This window comes from Patiria miniata, unplaced genomic scaffold, assembly GCF_015706575.1.
Source record: "Patiria miniata isolate m_02_andy unplaced genomic scaffold, ASM1570657v1 HiC_scaffold_26, whole genome shotgun sequence".
In the NCBI taxonomy this organism is placed as follows: Eukaryota; Metazoa; Echinodermata; class Asteroidea; order Valvatida; family Asterinidae; genus Patiria; species Patiria miniata.
The window spans coordinates 869042-883103 of record NW_024037065.1 but is presented as its reverse complement, the minus strand read 5'-3'; the positions used below and the strand labels follow the sequence as shown (position 1 = coordinate 883103).

At 40.4% G+C, this 14062-nt stretch overlaps 2 protein-coding genes across 3 annotated transcripts; one reads left to right on the top strand and one right to left on the bottom strand.

Moving 5' to 3' along the window:
• Window positions 1–202: 202 nt before the first annotated feature.
• LOC119734010 lies at window positions 203–4869 on the top strand. Of its 2 annotated transcripts, XM_038207388.1 has the most exons (7): window positions 203–501; window positions 1042–1190; window positions 1358–1504; window positions 1851–2004; window positions 2168–2283; window positions 2569–2758; window positions 3397–4869. In XM_038207388.1, the coding sequence occupies exons 1-7, from the start codon at window positions 291–293 to the stop codon at window positions 3525–3527; spliced, it is 1098 nt and encodes a 365-aa protein (XP_038063316.1). In that variant the 5' UTR covers window positions 203–290; the 3' UTR covers window positions 3528–4869. The 2 variants fall into 2 exon arrangements, with proteins under 2 accessions (XP_038063316.1, XP_038063317.1); XM_038207389.1 differs by lacking the exon at window positions 1358–1504.
• Window positions 4680–8084, bottom strand: LOC119733678 (uncharacterized protein K02A2.6-like). The gene has a single exon (XM_038207069.1). The coding sequence runs from the start codon at window positions 8082–8084 to the stop codon at window positions 4680–4682; it is 3405 nt and encodes a 1134-aa protein (XP_038062997.1).
• Window positions 8085–14062: the final 5978 nt, after the last annotated feature.

Here is a 14062-nt window from a genome sequence, read left to right as displayed (position 1 = left end):
TCACGAATATTAACAACTGGAACGCAGTTTTCCATCCTCTGTTATCAATTAAAAGTGATAAGATATAAATCAAATAAATTTGGTTTTTGATAAATTTAATTTTTTTCTTTAAGAATTTGGGTTTACAATCGAAGAATACGCGCAAATCCAAATTATGAAATGTTGTTAGCTTGATCGAGCATGTGTACAAACATTGGCAATCATCGGAGTACGTCATGCGACGATCGGAGAGGGAACTTTAAATTTTTTTGGCTTCACGATATGCGCAGGCATACCGCTCTTTCTGAACGATGCCTCCCAAATATGCACTTTTGTATTTCATAAAAGATCGGGTTTTCGATATTGTTCGCGTCAGTCAAATACAAAAATTTAATCCAAAAGACGAACATGATTTTGTCAAGGACAAGGTACATATGGTAGAATGGAGTGGCACCGCCGCCGGCAGCAAGTCTGCCGACTTGGGCTGCAAGAAGTATCCGGCAGTGATCATCAAGTTGTCAGGTAGGTCTATGACTTTCTTTCAATGCAAATATCAGATGAGGTAAAAAGTGTGTCATGTTTCATTCATCCCTTCATTCATTCCGTGTTATTTTACAATAATATACTGTCCACTGTCTGTTACAACTGGAGTAAGTTAGCCCTATCATGGCTGTTTAAACCATGGTTAGGCCTAGTCCCTAGTTAAATTTACATTAACGTTAGTCTCTTTATCATTTAATTATGTTCATTGTATCCTTACAGATTTCATTCAAAAATACATTTTTAGTCAAATTTAAGCAAATCTCAACATAGAAAAGTAGGGGCCAAGTAACATGATTAACCGAGGCTTAAATTACATTTGGTTTTATAATTAAATATCATCTGATGAAAAAGCAGGTAGCCTACACTGTTATATCCGTATATTATTACCAGCATTTAAATAATGGAAATCACATAGGGCCATGACCTTTTTTAATCAAAATATTGTATGATGCAACATAATTAGTTCCCATTGGAACAGAAGAAAAAATAGTTATTATAATTTTTAGAATCATTTTGTAGAATCAGAGAATCAACTTCAGAAGGTCCTGGATAGCGACACGGGCAAACGAATTCGAATTCCAAACGTCACAAACACAACAACTGAGCCTGAAGAGCAAAGTGAAGACGAGGTTGTCGAAAGACAGAAGCGCCTCTGGGACGAAGCAAAGGTATAAGACATGTCTTGTTCTGGACCTGGCTGTACTGCCGAGTGACAAATATATAAAAACATGTGGTAATGTAATGTTTAACATAGTAAATATGTACGTACACGTTTAATTGCTTGCAATTTTGCTTCTCTTAATTACATGTATTTCGCTATGAATAAAATATTCAGAAGAAAAAAAAGGCTAAAGCTTCATCGGGCACCAAACGCCTCAAGGACATCCTTGCAGTCAATGCACGGAATCCACTGTGCAATAATGTGGGGGACAGCTCTGATGAGGAAAACATCGGCTCCCAAAGAAGATCCCAGTCAGGCTTGGTGCGTGGCCTATTATTATGTCTTTCTTTCAAATAAGTGAAGTTTTAAAATTGAATTCCCTTAGCCTTATTGAACAAAACAAATTACATTTTTCTGATTACTAAATTTTCTGAGATAATCTTTTAAAATCAGTTTTCAGAGATTTCCTGAGGCCTCATGTTACATATGGCCCTTTAAAACCCAAACAGTCCAAAATCTGCCAACAGTAAAGACTGAGGACCATTAGGGTAATGATAAATTTTTGTACACAAACGCTTCATTTTTCTGATCCACCCTATCATAAACAAAGGCATTTAGAAGACATCTGATTTTTTTCTCTTTGTTTGTTACAACTTTGTGATGATAGACACGGAAGAGGACTATGTATCTGACAGACTCAGACCAGGAATGCTCCCAGTGCAAAAGGCTGTTCTCCGAAAATAAGCAGATAAAGGAGCAGAACCAGAAGCTCAGGCTTCTGAATATAAGGCTCCAAGCTAATCTTCTGGACAAATTAGAAGGTAACATGATGTGTACTGGTGCTGTGGCACCTTGTTTTAGTCTCTGATAACCTGACTTGGACATGCAATCCTGGACTACAGATTTTTATGCTTTGTGATATAAAAGATCAATTACATATTTGTAGGCAAATTGTTTTAAACTCTTAAACACAAACTTTCCAAGGTTTGACTGGCCTCCAAGTCAGCACGAAGGAACAGCGGAAGGCCCAGCACAGCTGCCCAGCACCCGTGTCGATGCCAAGTCCACCAGCTGGCAGGAATGTCGGTGACAACACATCCGTATGTTTGTGACTCTTCTGAACTTTTAACCCAGGGGTCTAGATTTTGTGTGGGGATGCTATTTCCTCCCTCAATGCACTGGAGACCAAAACCCACACAGTGGATTAGACAATTGACAAACCACAATCTGAGGAGGGAAGTACTTCCTTGAAATCTTTCATTGTTGAATTTTGAGAGGAATTTTGTTTGCTGTCAGCTTTAGTTTTAGTCTTCACCAAATTTACAATTTCATGCAGATATACAAAAAGGAAAATGCCAGCATTAAATTTATATTTCTTTTCTCAGTTGTTGGACCCTGAAGAAGTGAGGGTTCTGGACAGAAAAAGGAAGCCATCCTTATTTACCAAGAATCTCTGCGTCCGCCTCATCGGTTCAGAGAAACTCCGGAACTCATCTCTCGATGGGCGTATTCCCAGCAGAGGTGGTCGGGCTCCGAGAGATGCCCTCGACCCACACATTGTGGAAACAATAAAGGGTAGGTGTCTTTTAGCTTTAGTTTTTTCACATCCAGTGACCATCAGTTTGAAGAGTAGAGCTATACACATTGTGCAGTATCCAAAATGTGTAGCTTTCCAAACTACACAGCATTGGGAACACATGTTCCTAATGAGAAGTGGTCAGGGTCTGGATGACAGGTCGAGCTGGACAAACTGTAGCAGCGAGGGGCAGTGGACAGACCTTCAGAGGCCCCAAATGTAGTAAACCCTTTTGTCACTCTCACAGCATTGTAAGATTAGATGACAAACAAGCCATGCAGTTTATGAACCTATAGGAAGTGAACCAGTCATTTTCAAAATAAAAAAGAACACCAAATATTTTTAAGAAAAGAATTAGAAAAACAAAATCACAGAGGCTCCACCTATCAACACTTTTATGTCATGTTTAGTTTTTCCTCAAGTCACATGCTAGTGCATGTATTGTGGGTGACTAAACGTACTCCCAGAGATAGTCATTACGAGATAGCAAAATATTAATCATCAAGCCAACCAGTGATCCCTCACATTAAAATTGTTAAATTTTGCCATTCCCATGGTGCAGTATTTCCAAGAAAAAAAACGTTTGCACAAGAAATTTCTAGGTAAAGTAAAATAAATGGCAATTTTTTTCCCACAGATTTGGTTACCAAGCGATATGGGGAGGCAGAAAAAAGAAAGTCAACCGATATATCATTGAGAAAATTGCAGATCTCCGTAAGCTTAAAGCAACTGATGCTGATGGTGATACAAATGAGATGTAGGGCCTGAGGGGATTTCTGAATTTAATCTTTAACTTCCATATATATTACTTGTTGGCTATACTGTTTCCTAAAAACTTTCTGTGAAGTTTATACTTGTACACTGATTTAAAGGTATAGTCCATCATTTGCAGCTATCTGACCAAATTACTGTTGAAAACCTTTCTTGGTTTAAATCTAGTAATAGCAATAAACTCTGTAGAATCGGAGGATGGAGACAGATTGTTTAGATTGATCTGTATGCTGCTTTATTGGAACTACACATGCAATGCACGAATACTGTACACAGGGTACAAAGGTCAAACCTGTACATTTGTATGGTGGCCTGGAAATGACATGTGGCTTAACACTTATTCTATATTAAACATGTATGTGTTTGGATACTACATCCCTCCCAACCTTGGATTCTGTTTTTCAGGAGTTTTAGATTAAAAAGGTACTTGTGCATCATGTGAACCTTTTTAAGTCCAATGGCGATTTAAGAATAGTTTTTTTTTGGAAAACTTTGGCCAGAACAATGATTGAATTAAAGATTAACAAATTAGTAACTTTAACTAGAACAATCATGTAAACATGCAGTTACCTCACATCTGCAATATTTGCCTTTTTTTCTTTTTGAATTAAAGAGATTAACTGTTACAGAACAAATAACAAAAAGGATACAAAAATAAAGCGTGCTTGATTTTAAGCAAACAAGTCTGTTGTCTACAGTTCAATGTCCAGTGTCCTTTGGCAAGAGTCTTTGGCCTGTGTGCCTGTGATGCCTAGGATGGCACATAGTCCTTGAGATACTCGGGTGATTTCCGAATGCGAGTCGGGTAGCGTTGTTCTGTGTTTGTTTGTGTCTCTGGTGACTCGCTTGTTCCAGTGTTCTTGGTTGGTTCATCGGGTGCTGTCTCTTGGACGATGTCTGTTGGCTCAAAAGACTCACTGTCTGTAGCGACGCTGTCTGGGAGTGTTTTGAAGAACGAAGAGTTTCGTGTGACTCGATGTCCTTCGCGTTCGGCTGTTATCATGGGACCTTTGACGTCAACGACACGGTATGGATTCGTGTCATACGGGGTTTGCTGCTTTCGGATGAAGCCATCACGCTTCACCAAAACTGGATCACCGCGAGTGATTGGCTTGTGTCTCTTTGTCATGTGTTTTTCAGCGTTCTTTTTCATGTTGAATTTCTTGCGCTTGTCGCGTTCGCGAATTTCGCGGTCAGCGTTGTCTGTTGTGATGTCTGTCTGAGGGATGCGTGTGCGAAAAGGGCGTCCGAACAGGAGCTCGGCGGGTGGAGAGCCTGTAGTTGAGTGTGGTGTGGCGCGGTAATTGCGTAGAAATTTGTGGAGTTCTTGTTTGCTCGTGGCCACAAGGGTGTTATGCGGCGATGCTTGAACCCGAGATATGCTGCAAATTTCTTGAAGTCTCCACTGTTAAACGGTGGGCCGTTGTCGGACCGGACGATTTGTGGAATGCCAAATTGCGAAAATATGGCGTCCAGTTTCGGAATGACAGCCTTGACGGAAGTCGAAGTTACAATTTCGACCACAGGATAGCGGCTGTAATCGTCTGTTACAACAAGAAGGTGTTCGCCTGAAGGTAAGTCAGCGAAATCCACACTGACTTCAAGCCATGGTCCGGCTGGCAAGGTAGACATTTGCAGTGGCTCGCGTAGTGTACTGGACGATGTTGCTTGGCAGGGAATGCACTGGCTGATTTTGCCTTCAACCAGCCTGTCAATGCCAGGGAACCATATTTTTTCCCTGAGCAATTGTTTAGTTTTTACAATGCCCTGATGTCCTTCGTGAGCAAGTTCGATGACATGGTCTTGGGCTGAAGCAGGGATGACGATGCAGTTTCGCCGCAGGATCAGGTCATTTGTCGGGATTACTGTCAGTTCGTCGCGTATTTTGTACATGCTTTGCAGTGTGCTTTTGGTGTCAGGATCCACTGCCTGCTTCATGAGTGCTTTCCAGTTGTTCGTTCTCAGGGCTTCGATGCAGAGTTGTAGTGCGTGATCAGTTTCAGTTGCACTTTTCAGTTCACTCAGTGTGAGAGTCTTTGGGACTGCGTTGCTGGTTACGAAGCTGACGTGCTGTTCTGCCATTTTTTCTTCGTGGCTTGCTGGCTTGGTCGTTGGAAGCGGATGCCTGGAGAGGTAGTCAGCCGGGTTCAGCTTACCAGGCTGATATGCTACTTGGAACCTGTATTCTTGCAGTTTCAGGATCCAACGTTCAATTCTCATGGGTGGCTTGCTATTGGGGTTGTTGAAGAGTGTCACAAGCGGTTTGTGATCTGTGACAACCTCAAAGTTATTACCATATAGGTAGAGATGGTAGTGCAAAGTTCCCCATGTGACTGAGAGTGCTTCGCGTTCGATCTGCGAATATCGTTGCTCGACCAGTGTGAGTGACCTGCTTGCCAGGCCGACAATGGATTGGTTTCCAGTTTTGTCAGTCTGTGCGAGAATGGCCCCTAGACCGACAGGGCTTGCGTCGACGATTAGCTGTGTTGCTTTGGCGGGGTCATAGTAGGATGTAGAACAGCTGGTGGCAAGGCGTTGCTTGATTTCGCGTATCGCGTTGTGGTGCTTTTTGGTCCACTTCCATTCGGTTGATTCGCGTGTGAGATCGCGAAGGGGAGCAGATATTGTTGCGAGATCGGGAATGAATCTGCTGCAATATGTTGCGAGGCCAAGTAAGCTGCGTACCTCACTCACGGTTTGCGGATCAGAAGCACTGAGGATTGCTTTGACCTTCTGGGGGTCTGGTGATATGCCTTCTGCGCTGAATATGTGTCCGAAGAAAGCAATGCTGTCGCGATTGAATTCACACTTGGCTTTGGTTAGTGTGAGGTTGCGATCTCTCAACCTTTGCAGGCATGCATCGAGCCGGGTGTTCATCTCGTCTTGTGAGCGTGCGAAGATGAGTATGTCATCACTAATGTTTATGACACCATCAAGACCGTGCAGTGATGATTGGATGAGGTTCTGAAAAACCTCTGCGGCTGAGGTGACTCCAAAATTGAGTCTCTTGTACCGGAATAGTCCGATGTGTGTGGAGAACACTGTTATGTATCTCGATTCCTCAGCGAGCTCAATTTGGTGGTATCCTGCATTCAAGTCTAGCTTTGAGAAGACTTTGGCTCCATTGACTTTTGAGATGTCGTCGATTGTAGGCGTTATATGGCGTTCGCGTTGGACTGCCTTGTTCGCCGCACGCATGTCCACACAAATGCGGATCTGATCAGGACTCTTGGGTTTCGGGACAACTTGAATCGGTGAGACCCATGGGGTTGGCTCGTCACCAACGCGTTCTATGATGTCGAGATCGAGGAGACGCTGTAGCTCCTTTTCTGTTTGTTTGCGCACGTGGAATGGAATTCGACGATGTGGTTGGGTAACTGATCTTACAGTTTCGTCGATATGGAGCTTGCATTTTGTGTCCTTTAGTTTGCCGATTCCCTCGAAGCGATCTGCATAATTCGACAGGATATCGCCATCATGTTGTACTGCGTACGAAATGTGGACGATTTTGAGGGCCAACGCTGTATTGAAATTCAGCAGAGTGTCACAGTTACCAGCAACGACAAAGAAAGTGGCTGATGATGTGTTTTCTTTGTGCGTCACCAGTGCTTCGAATGTTCCGGTGATCTGTAGAGGCTTGTCACTGTTGTACGCGTATACGCGAGTGTGTGTTGGCTTTGTGAGGGGCGGTGTGATTTTTAGTGTGTCGAACGTGCGCTGACTCATGACGTCGACAGAGGCTCCAGTGTCGATTAAGGCATTGATGCGAGAACCGCAGATTCGAACATCGACTCTCGGCTGCTTGTTTGAGCTTGCTTTGTGGATGCCGAATAGGTATTCATCCTCGCTTGAGCTATCCTCGACGTTTGCGACTGGTTTGTACTGCCTCGGTCGTTCGCGAGTCGGAGTGTTTTTACGCTGCTTGTCTGATCTGCAGACTTTCTCAAAGTGGTCTTGCTTACCGCACTTTGAGCATTCGTGACCCTTGGCAGGACATTGGTTCTTGTGGGGATACGATCCTCCGCAGTAGAAACATGTACGCTTTGGGGGCTTGGTGTCGTGTCGGGTAGGCTTTTTGAAGTTGCGCTTGGGCTTGGCAACTTTGTTGACGGCTGTTTGTGAGCCATCTGCTTCTACGTCATGTGCTCTGCTCTCCGACAACGACAGTGATCGTGCTAGTTCTAGCAGTTCAGTCAAGTTTCTGTCTTTTTCCAAAGATTTGCGCCGTAGGTGCTTAGAGGTGCAGCCTTCAATGATCTGCGTTTTGAGTTCGCGATCGATGTCACTGAAATCACACTTCACAGCCTGCTGACGAAGCCTCGTGCAGTACTGGTCAATGTTCTCAGTGGTATTTTGCTTGGTGCGTCTGAATATGATGGTCTCATAGACGACATTTTTCTTTGGCGCGAAGTAGTCAGTGAGGGCCTTTTTGGCAGCAGCATAGTCATTGCTATCTGACTTGAGCGTGTCATAAATGTCCTGTAGTTCCTCACCTCCATAGTGTAGAAGTAGCGCTTTTTTCCGTGTATCGTCAGTGATATCAAACCCAACCATTGCGCCTTCGAATCTTCGTGTCCATTTCTCCCATTTCGTGGAAACCGAAGATGGATCACTATGTGGATCAAATGGTGACAGTGTCGGCATTGAAAAACCACCGGAGGCCATGACGAAAATCACGATAAACAATGCTGAAAATCGCGAGTAGGACAGTAAGTACATGTACGTGTATGTATAGCTGTATACACGTGAACGTGTGTATTCTCTATGAACAGCGAATATGCAGAATGTTCACAGTCAGACGAAGTTTTATCCGCCAAATTTCACACTTTTGCACCAAGATTTGGTGCAGATTTTAACTCACAGTTACTGTCCAGGATCCTAATGTTAGGATTGGTGACCTTTTATCCTCGTCGCCAGTGTAGAATCGGAGGATGGAGACAGATTGTTTAGATTGATCTGTATGCTGCTTTATTGGAACTACACATGCAATGCACGAATACTGTACACAGGGTACAAAGGTCAAACCTGTACATTTGTATGGTGGCCTGGAAATGACATGTGGCTTAACACTTATTCTATATTAAACATGTATGTGTTTGGATACTACAAACTCCATGTAAAATTACTCCTTTTTAACACGCAGTCACTCTGAAGAAAACAGTAAAAGAGAGTCATTTCCAACAAAAGACATGTACATTTAGTAGCAATCGGCTGAATGAGAAGTTGAGAACGTGTCTCAAATGCTGATTTCGTGCAACATGACTCAGGAGTTTTTTAATAGAAAATTGAGATACTAGAATATTGTTTTCTCGGAATATACACTGTACTGCATTCACTGAAACTGAAACTCCATCAGGTTAGAGGTTAAGCACCCTTCTTTAGATATTGAGCACTTCTGTTGCTTCAAACGGGAAAAAAATGCACAAATGACAAATGATGGACTTTACCTTTGAACTTGACATCCAATGTTTTATGCTTTGTAGGAATGTGAGGGTCGTGGCATTATAAAAATGTACTTTTTAGACACTTCTAGCACTCTTACGTTTGGGGAAGTTATAACTCAATGGAAATTTGAAAAGTGCATCAATGGACGAATTTCAAAACTCTTACAATCACACAGTAGAATGCCAATTCTCAAACAAAATCTCTGACAAAAGCTACGGTCCTGGCTGCCATATCTCTCTCAAATTCAACAATGTGCTGGGGGGGGGATATCTTGTTTTTATTGCACGACTACCTGCCACTGTGAAGTAAGAGTGCTAAAAAGTAGAAGGTACACAATTCGTTTCTAGATCTTAGAAGTATAACAGAAAGTGGTCAGTCATATAACTCCAAAAAGGACATAGTGAAAAATACACAAACGGAAAGAGTTCCATACACGGACATAACAGACATCACTTGCAGTGACCTACATGTATTATCAGCCATGTCAGCCATCAGAAAGAGATGACCAAAAAAGTCAGATTTAGAAGGGAAACTTATGAAAACACTTAGACTTTTTCAGACCAGTCTCACACTGGGTTTGTGCATAATTAGTTACATCGTGTAGCCTTGTATGGTGTCAAGTGATGTTCATGCACAAACATTCTTTCCAAGTAAGAACATGATAATGAAGAAGGCTAATGTCACTCATTCATGGCATGGTACTGTTTTAGGCCTACAAACTCCATGAATATTGAAGGACCATCACTAATTCATCTGTTTGACTAAACAGTTCTCTAAATTATAAAATATTGCATGTAGTGTTTGCATAGGTGTTTGTGTGATATTTTTTTTTACTTACCTGTTTGTGTGTTTCTACATGTAACTCCATGGTGTTAATTACCAAAACTTGTGCCAGACAGCAGAGGTCGAGTACAGTACAGACGCAGTATATAGTGCATGCAAATTATGCACAGCTAGTACATTTGCTTTGCAGGAGAAAACGAAAAAAGAAGCTGCTTCTCCCACAGTCTTCATCCGATGGTCACTTGCATCCCTGGGCTGATGTAGCCTTATATAGGGTGTACGCAGATTTCTGCCAAACTTATTCAGTTTTGTGGCTAGTTGCATGTTTTGTGAGTACTTGTCTTTTGATTTAGGACAAAGGTCACTTTGTTCAGCAGTGGTCATTTCTCTTAAAAATGGACAAAATGGCCTTGTTTGTCATTTTTTCCTAATGATTTCAAACCAACTTTGCTAATAATTGGCCTAAATATTGCATACGTCCTGTGTACTGTTTGCATATGTGGTTATTTTCTGGAAAATTGGCAAATTAGAGCTTGGTTTTTCTCATTTTTTTCCAATGATTCACACCAATCTTTTTTCAGATACAGGTCTCTTTTAAGTTTCATGTGTACTTTCGGCAGTCTGTGGCAAAGGTCAGTAGTGGTCAGCGACAGCATTGTTCACCACTGCCGTATTTGAATCACCAGCTGATGCTTCGATCATGTCCACATCCTAGTCTAGTTCATTTGGGATTGTAAATTGATGGGACCTTGTACCATATCAAATGTATTTTATACCTTCCTTAGGAGAATCATTTTAAATAAATAACTTTGAAGGTGTCACCTTGATATGCTCACTTTTAAGGGTCTGACCACAACTTGTTGAAAATATTTCTGCTGTTGTACAATACTATAAAGAATATGTGAAAAATCTTAATATCTGTTTACGTTCACATTTAAATAATAACTTGGAGGTGAAAGGAAAGTTATGACACTCATTGTGTGCCCTAGTCCATGCTTGCTCAGAGTTAAACAAACATTTTAGATGAAACAGCCACTGTCAACAAAATTATTGTATATTGTAAATATTGTAAATAAATTGTGAACTGTCACATTGCGACCAATATATATGACACTGTATTTTCTTTTTGTTAGCGAGCGATCAAAAATTTTATTCCTCCTACCATTTAGCAAAAGTATTTGCAAAAAAGAAACTTGAATTGGTCCCAATTGGGATTATTTCCAGTTAATTGGAAATTTTTCCAATTGGTCCCAATTGGTCCCATCCATCCCATTTAGTTCCAATTGGAACCAATTGGCACAAACCAATTGGTTCCAATTGGAACCATTTGGATCCAATTGGATCCAATTGGTTTCAATTGGTTCCAATTGGTTTGTGCCAATTGCCATTTGGAAATTATTTCCAATTGGAACCAATTGGTTCCAATTGGAAATAATTTCCAATTAGTTCTAATTGGTTCCAATTGGAAAATTGAATTGGTATTTTTGGTAAGGGTCTTCCCCCGTTTACTGAAGGAAAACAAAAATCCGAATGAAAACAAAATCCTGAAAGAAAACAAATTCCACTTTTTAGTTTCTAGACTTGCCAACTGCCTTACAGTTTCAATGTAACGAACTTGAAGAAATTATTTTGTGGAGATAGGGCAGGTTTTTGATTATGGAGTGAAATTACAGGGTAAAACACAGATGATAAAAGTGGCTTTAACTTAAGTTCAGCGTGTTCAGTCCCGGTTCCAGCTGGACTTGAATCGTAGAAAAGAGTTGTATTCATCCAGGAAGCCATGCAGACTAAAGCTGTCTTTTTATATGATTTTTGGGTCCGTTGCTTATTCACACCATATGCATCACGCACGCACGCACACCCACCTATACTTACACGAAGGCATATATGGGGTACCAGATTGTGGGGTACCGATGTAAGTACAATTGCTCCTTGTGGGCCATGAATATGGGGTCCTCAATTATTCCCCACAAGGATTATCAGTGTTTCAAAAACACAAAATACCCCACAAAGTACCGAGTAAACAAAACTGTGGTTGAACAAGAAACTCTTTAATAAATGAAACATTGAAAACCTTAAGTACAAAAACTATGCTTGTACAAGCATGGAGGAATTCCTCCATGGTACAATAAACTCTTTAATAAATGAAACATTGAAAACCTTAAAAGTACAAAACTATGCTTGTACAAGAAACTCTTTAATAAATGAAACATTGAAAACCTTAAAAGTACAAAAACTATGCTTGTACAAGAAAATCTTTAATAAATGCAACAGTGAAAACCTTAAAAACACGAAACCTTATGCTCGGCCCAAAAAAAAGTTTTGCTTCCGATTTACCCGACCTACCCTATTCGAACAGCCTCGGGGCTATTTTTTTCAGGAAAAAAGCCCCCCCCCCCAAAAAAAAAACCACCCACCCACAACATAAATTAGGCCCCTACTACATTTAACCTTTAAACCTCGACTACACGTAAGCTGTGTGCAAAAGAAATTCCCTACCTACACATTTTCTAATACCATGTAATAATGAATCGGAAACATAACTATTTTTGTGGCCTTGTACAAGAAACTCTTTAATAAATACAAATGAAAACAGTGAAAAATCAAATGAAAATACAAAATTTTGAAATTTTCATTTTGAAAATTCCGATCAAATGACATTCAAAACCTTTTGCCTTCATCATCTGAAAAATTAATACGTAGTTTACATAAAATTGAAAACGGGTACTCGATTCCATAATCTGGAATCGGTTCCTGACATCAACGGTCGGGTACCCGAGTACCCGGTTCCGATGCACAGCCCTACTTACTAATGAGTTTCCATTTCATGAGTTGTTATGTCGTAATACATTTGTAATTGTTAATATTTTTTCCTTAAGCCAGTATGTATTTTTTTTGTTATTTTGACATTTTCCTCATGAAATGACAATCTTTTGTGCAGATATATTTTTGTCTAGTGCGACAGTTTTATTTGTACTAAGTATCTCTAATAAGCGTGTTTGTATTTGGTGGTGGTCCAATGCCTTGCAAATGTAATATTTCCACAAACAATGATTCAAACAAAAGAATTAGTTATTGCAGTAAAAATGTAAGTTTAAAAATGCAATTTTAGAAATGCCAAATTTGTTTTACTACATACAGAAATACAGCTACGATAAAAAAACATATATGCAGGGTGTCCCAAAAAAAATGTCCCTCTGATAGACTGCTAAATTCAAGTATTATTCTCAATTTAGTGTTCAGATTTTGAAGCCCATATAATTTTGTAACTTCTGTGAAAATTTCATTGGTCTCGCTTCATTGGTTTTCAATACACAGTGTATTATGTAACAGCAGTGCTTTTCAGCCCATTCCAAGTTTGCAGTGCTACATTTTCTGCAATAGGGCGCATCAATGCATAAACCTGAATGGAAATCAGGTGGAAAGGACGTGCAGGAGGACAATAAAGGTTTGAAAGCTGGACATTGAAGGACAAACCATAAGTGGAACACACCCTGTGAAAGCAAACACGACCAGTGGAACTGCAACTTTGATTAGTTTTCATTTAAAAAAGTAAAGGAACTTGACTTTAGTTACTTAATAACAAAAACAAGAACACAGTTTTTGAAATAAAAGTGAAGCATGGAATAAGGTATGGTATGTCTGTAGTGTGCATTTCTTTTTATCAAACTTGGAATAGGCCGGAAAGCACTGCTGGTACATGAGAGCCTGTGTATTCAAAACCAATGAAGCGAGACCTTTGAAATTTTCACAGGAACTACAAAATTAAGTGGGCTTTCTAAATATGTAAAGTTAATGGAGTATAAAACTTGATTTTGGTAATTATTCTGTGGTCTATGAGAGGGACATTTTTTGGGACACGCTGTATATCGCAGGCAGGATTCAAACCCACAAGCTTCCGCTTACTGGTGAAGAATCCTATATAGGGTATCGCAATCAACGAAACATAAGATTAAACTCGCTCAAGTTCCCTCACTTATTACATTGGTTGCAATGCCCCATATAGGATTTGAATTGGCTACTTGACACTGGTACTGGTATCCTCGGTCTGTACAAGTAGGCAGGACAATATGGGTTCAAATCCTGGCTGAGAATGCCTACAATTGTGTTTAATTACTGTTTTTCGGAAAGCACCTAGTATACAGTGCTAAATAAACACCAGGAAGAAACATACATTTCCAGTTTGGACAATACCATCAATATTTCCTATACTTTAGCATGATGATGTTTAAAACATCTTGGTGTTCTGAAATACCTTCTGAAAGACCCTTGCCAGTAATGATGTGCATCGAATTGGGTTGACT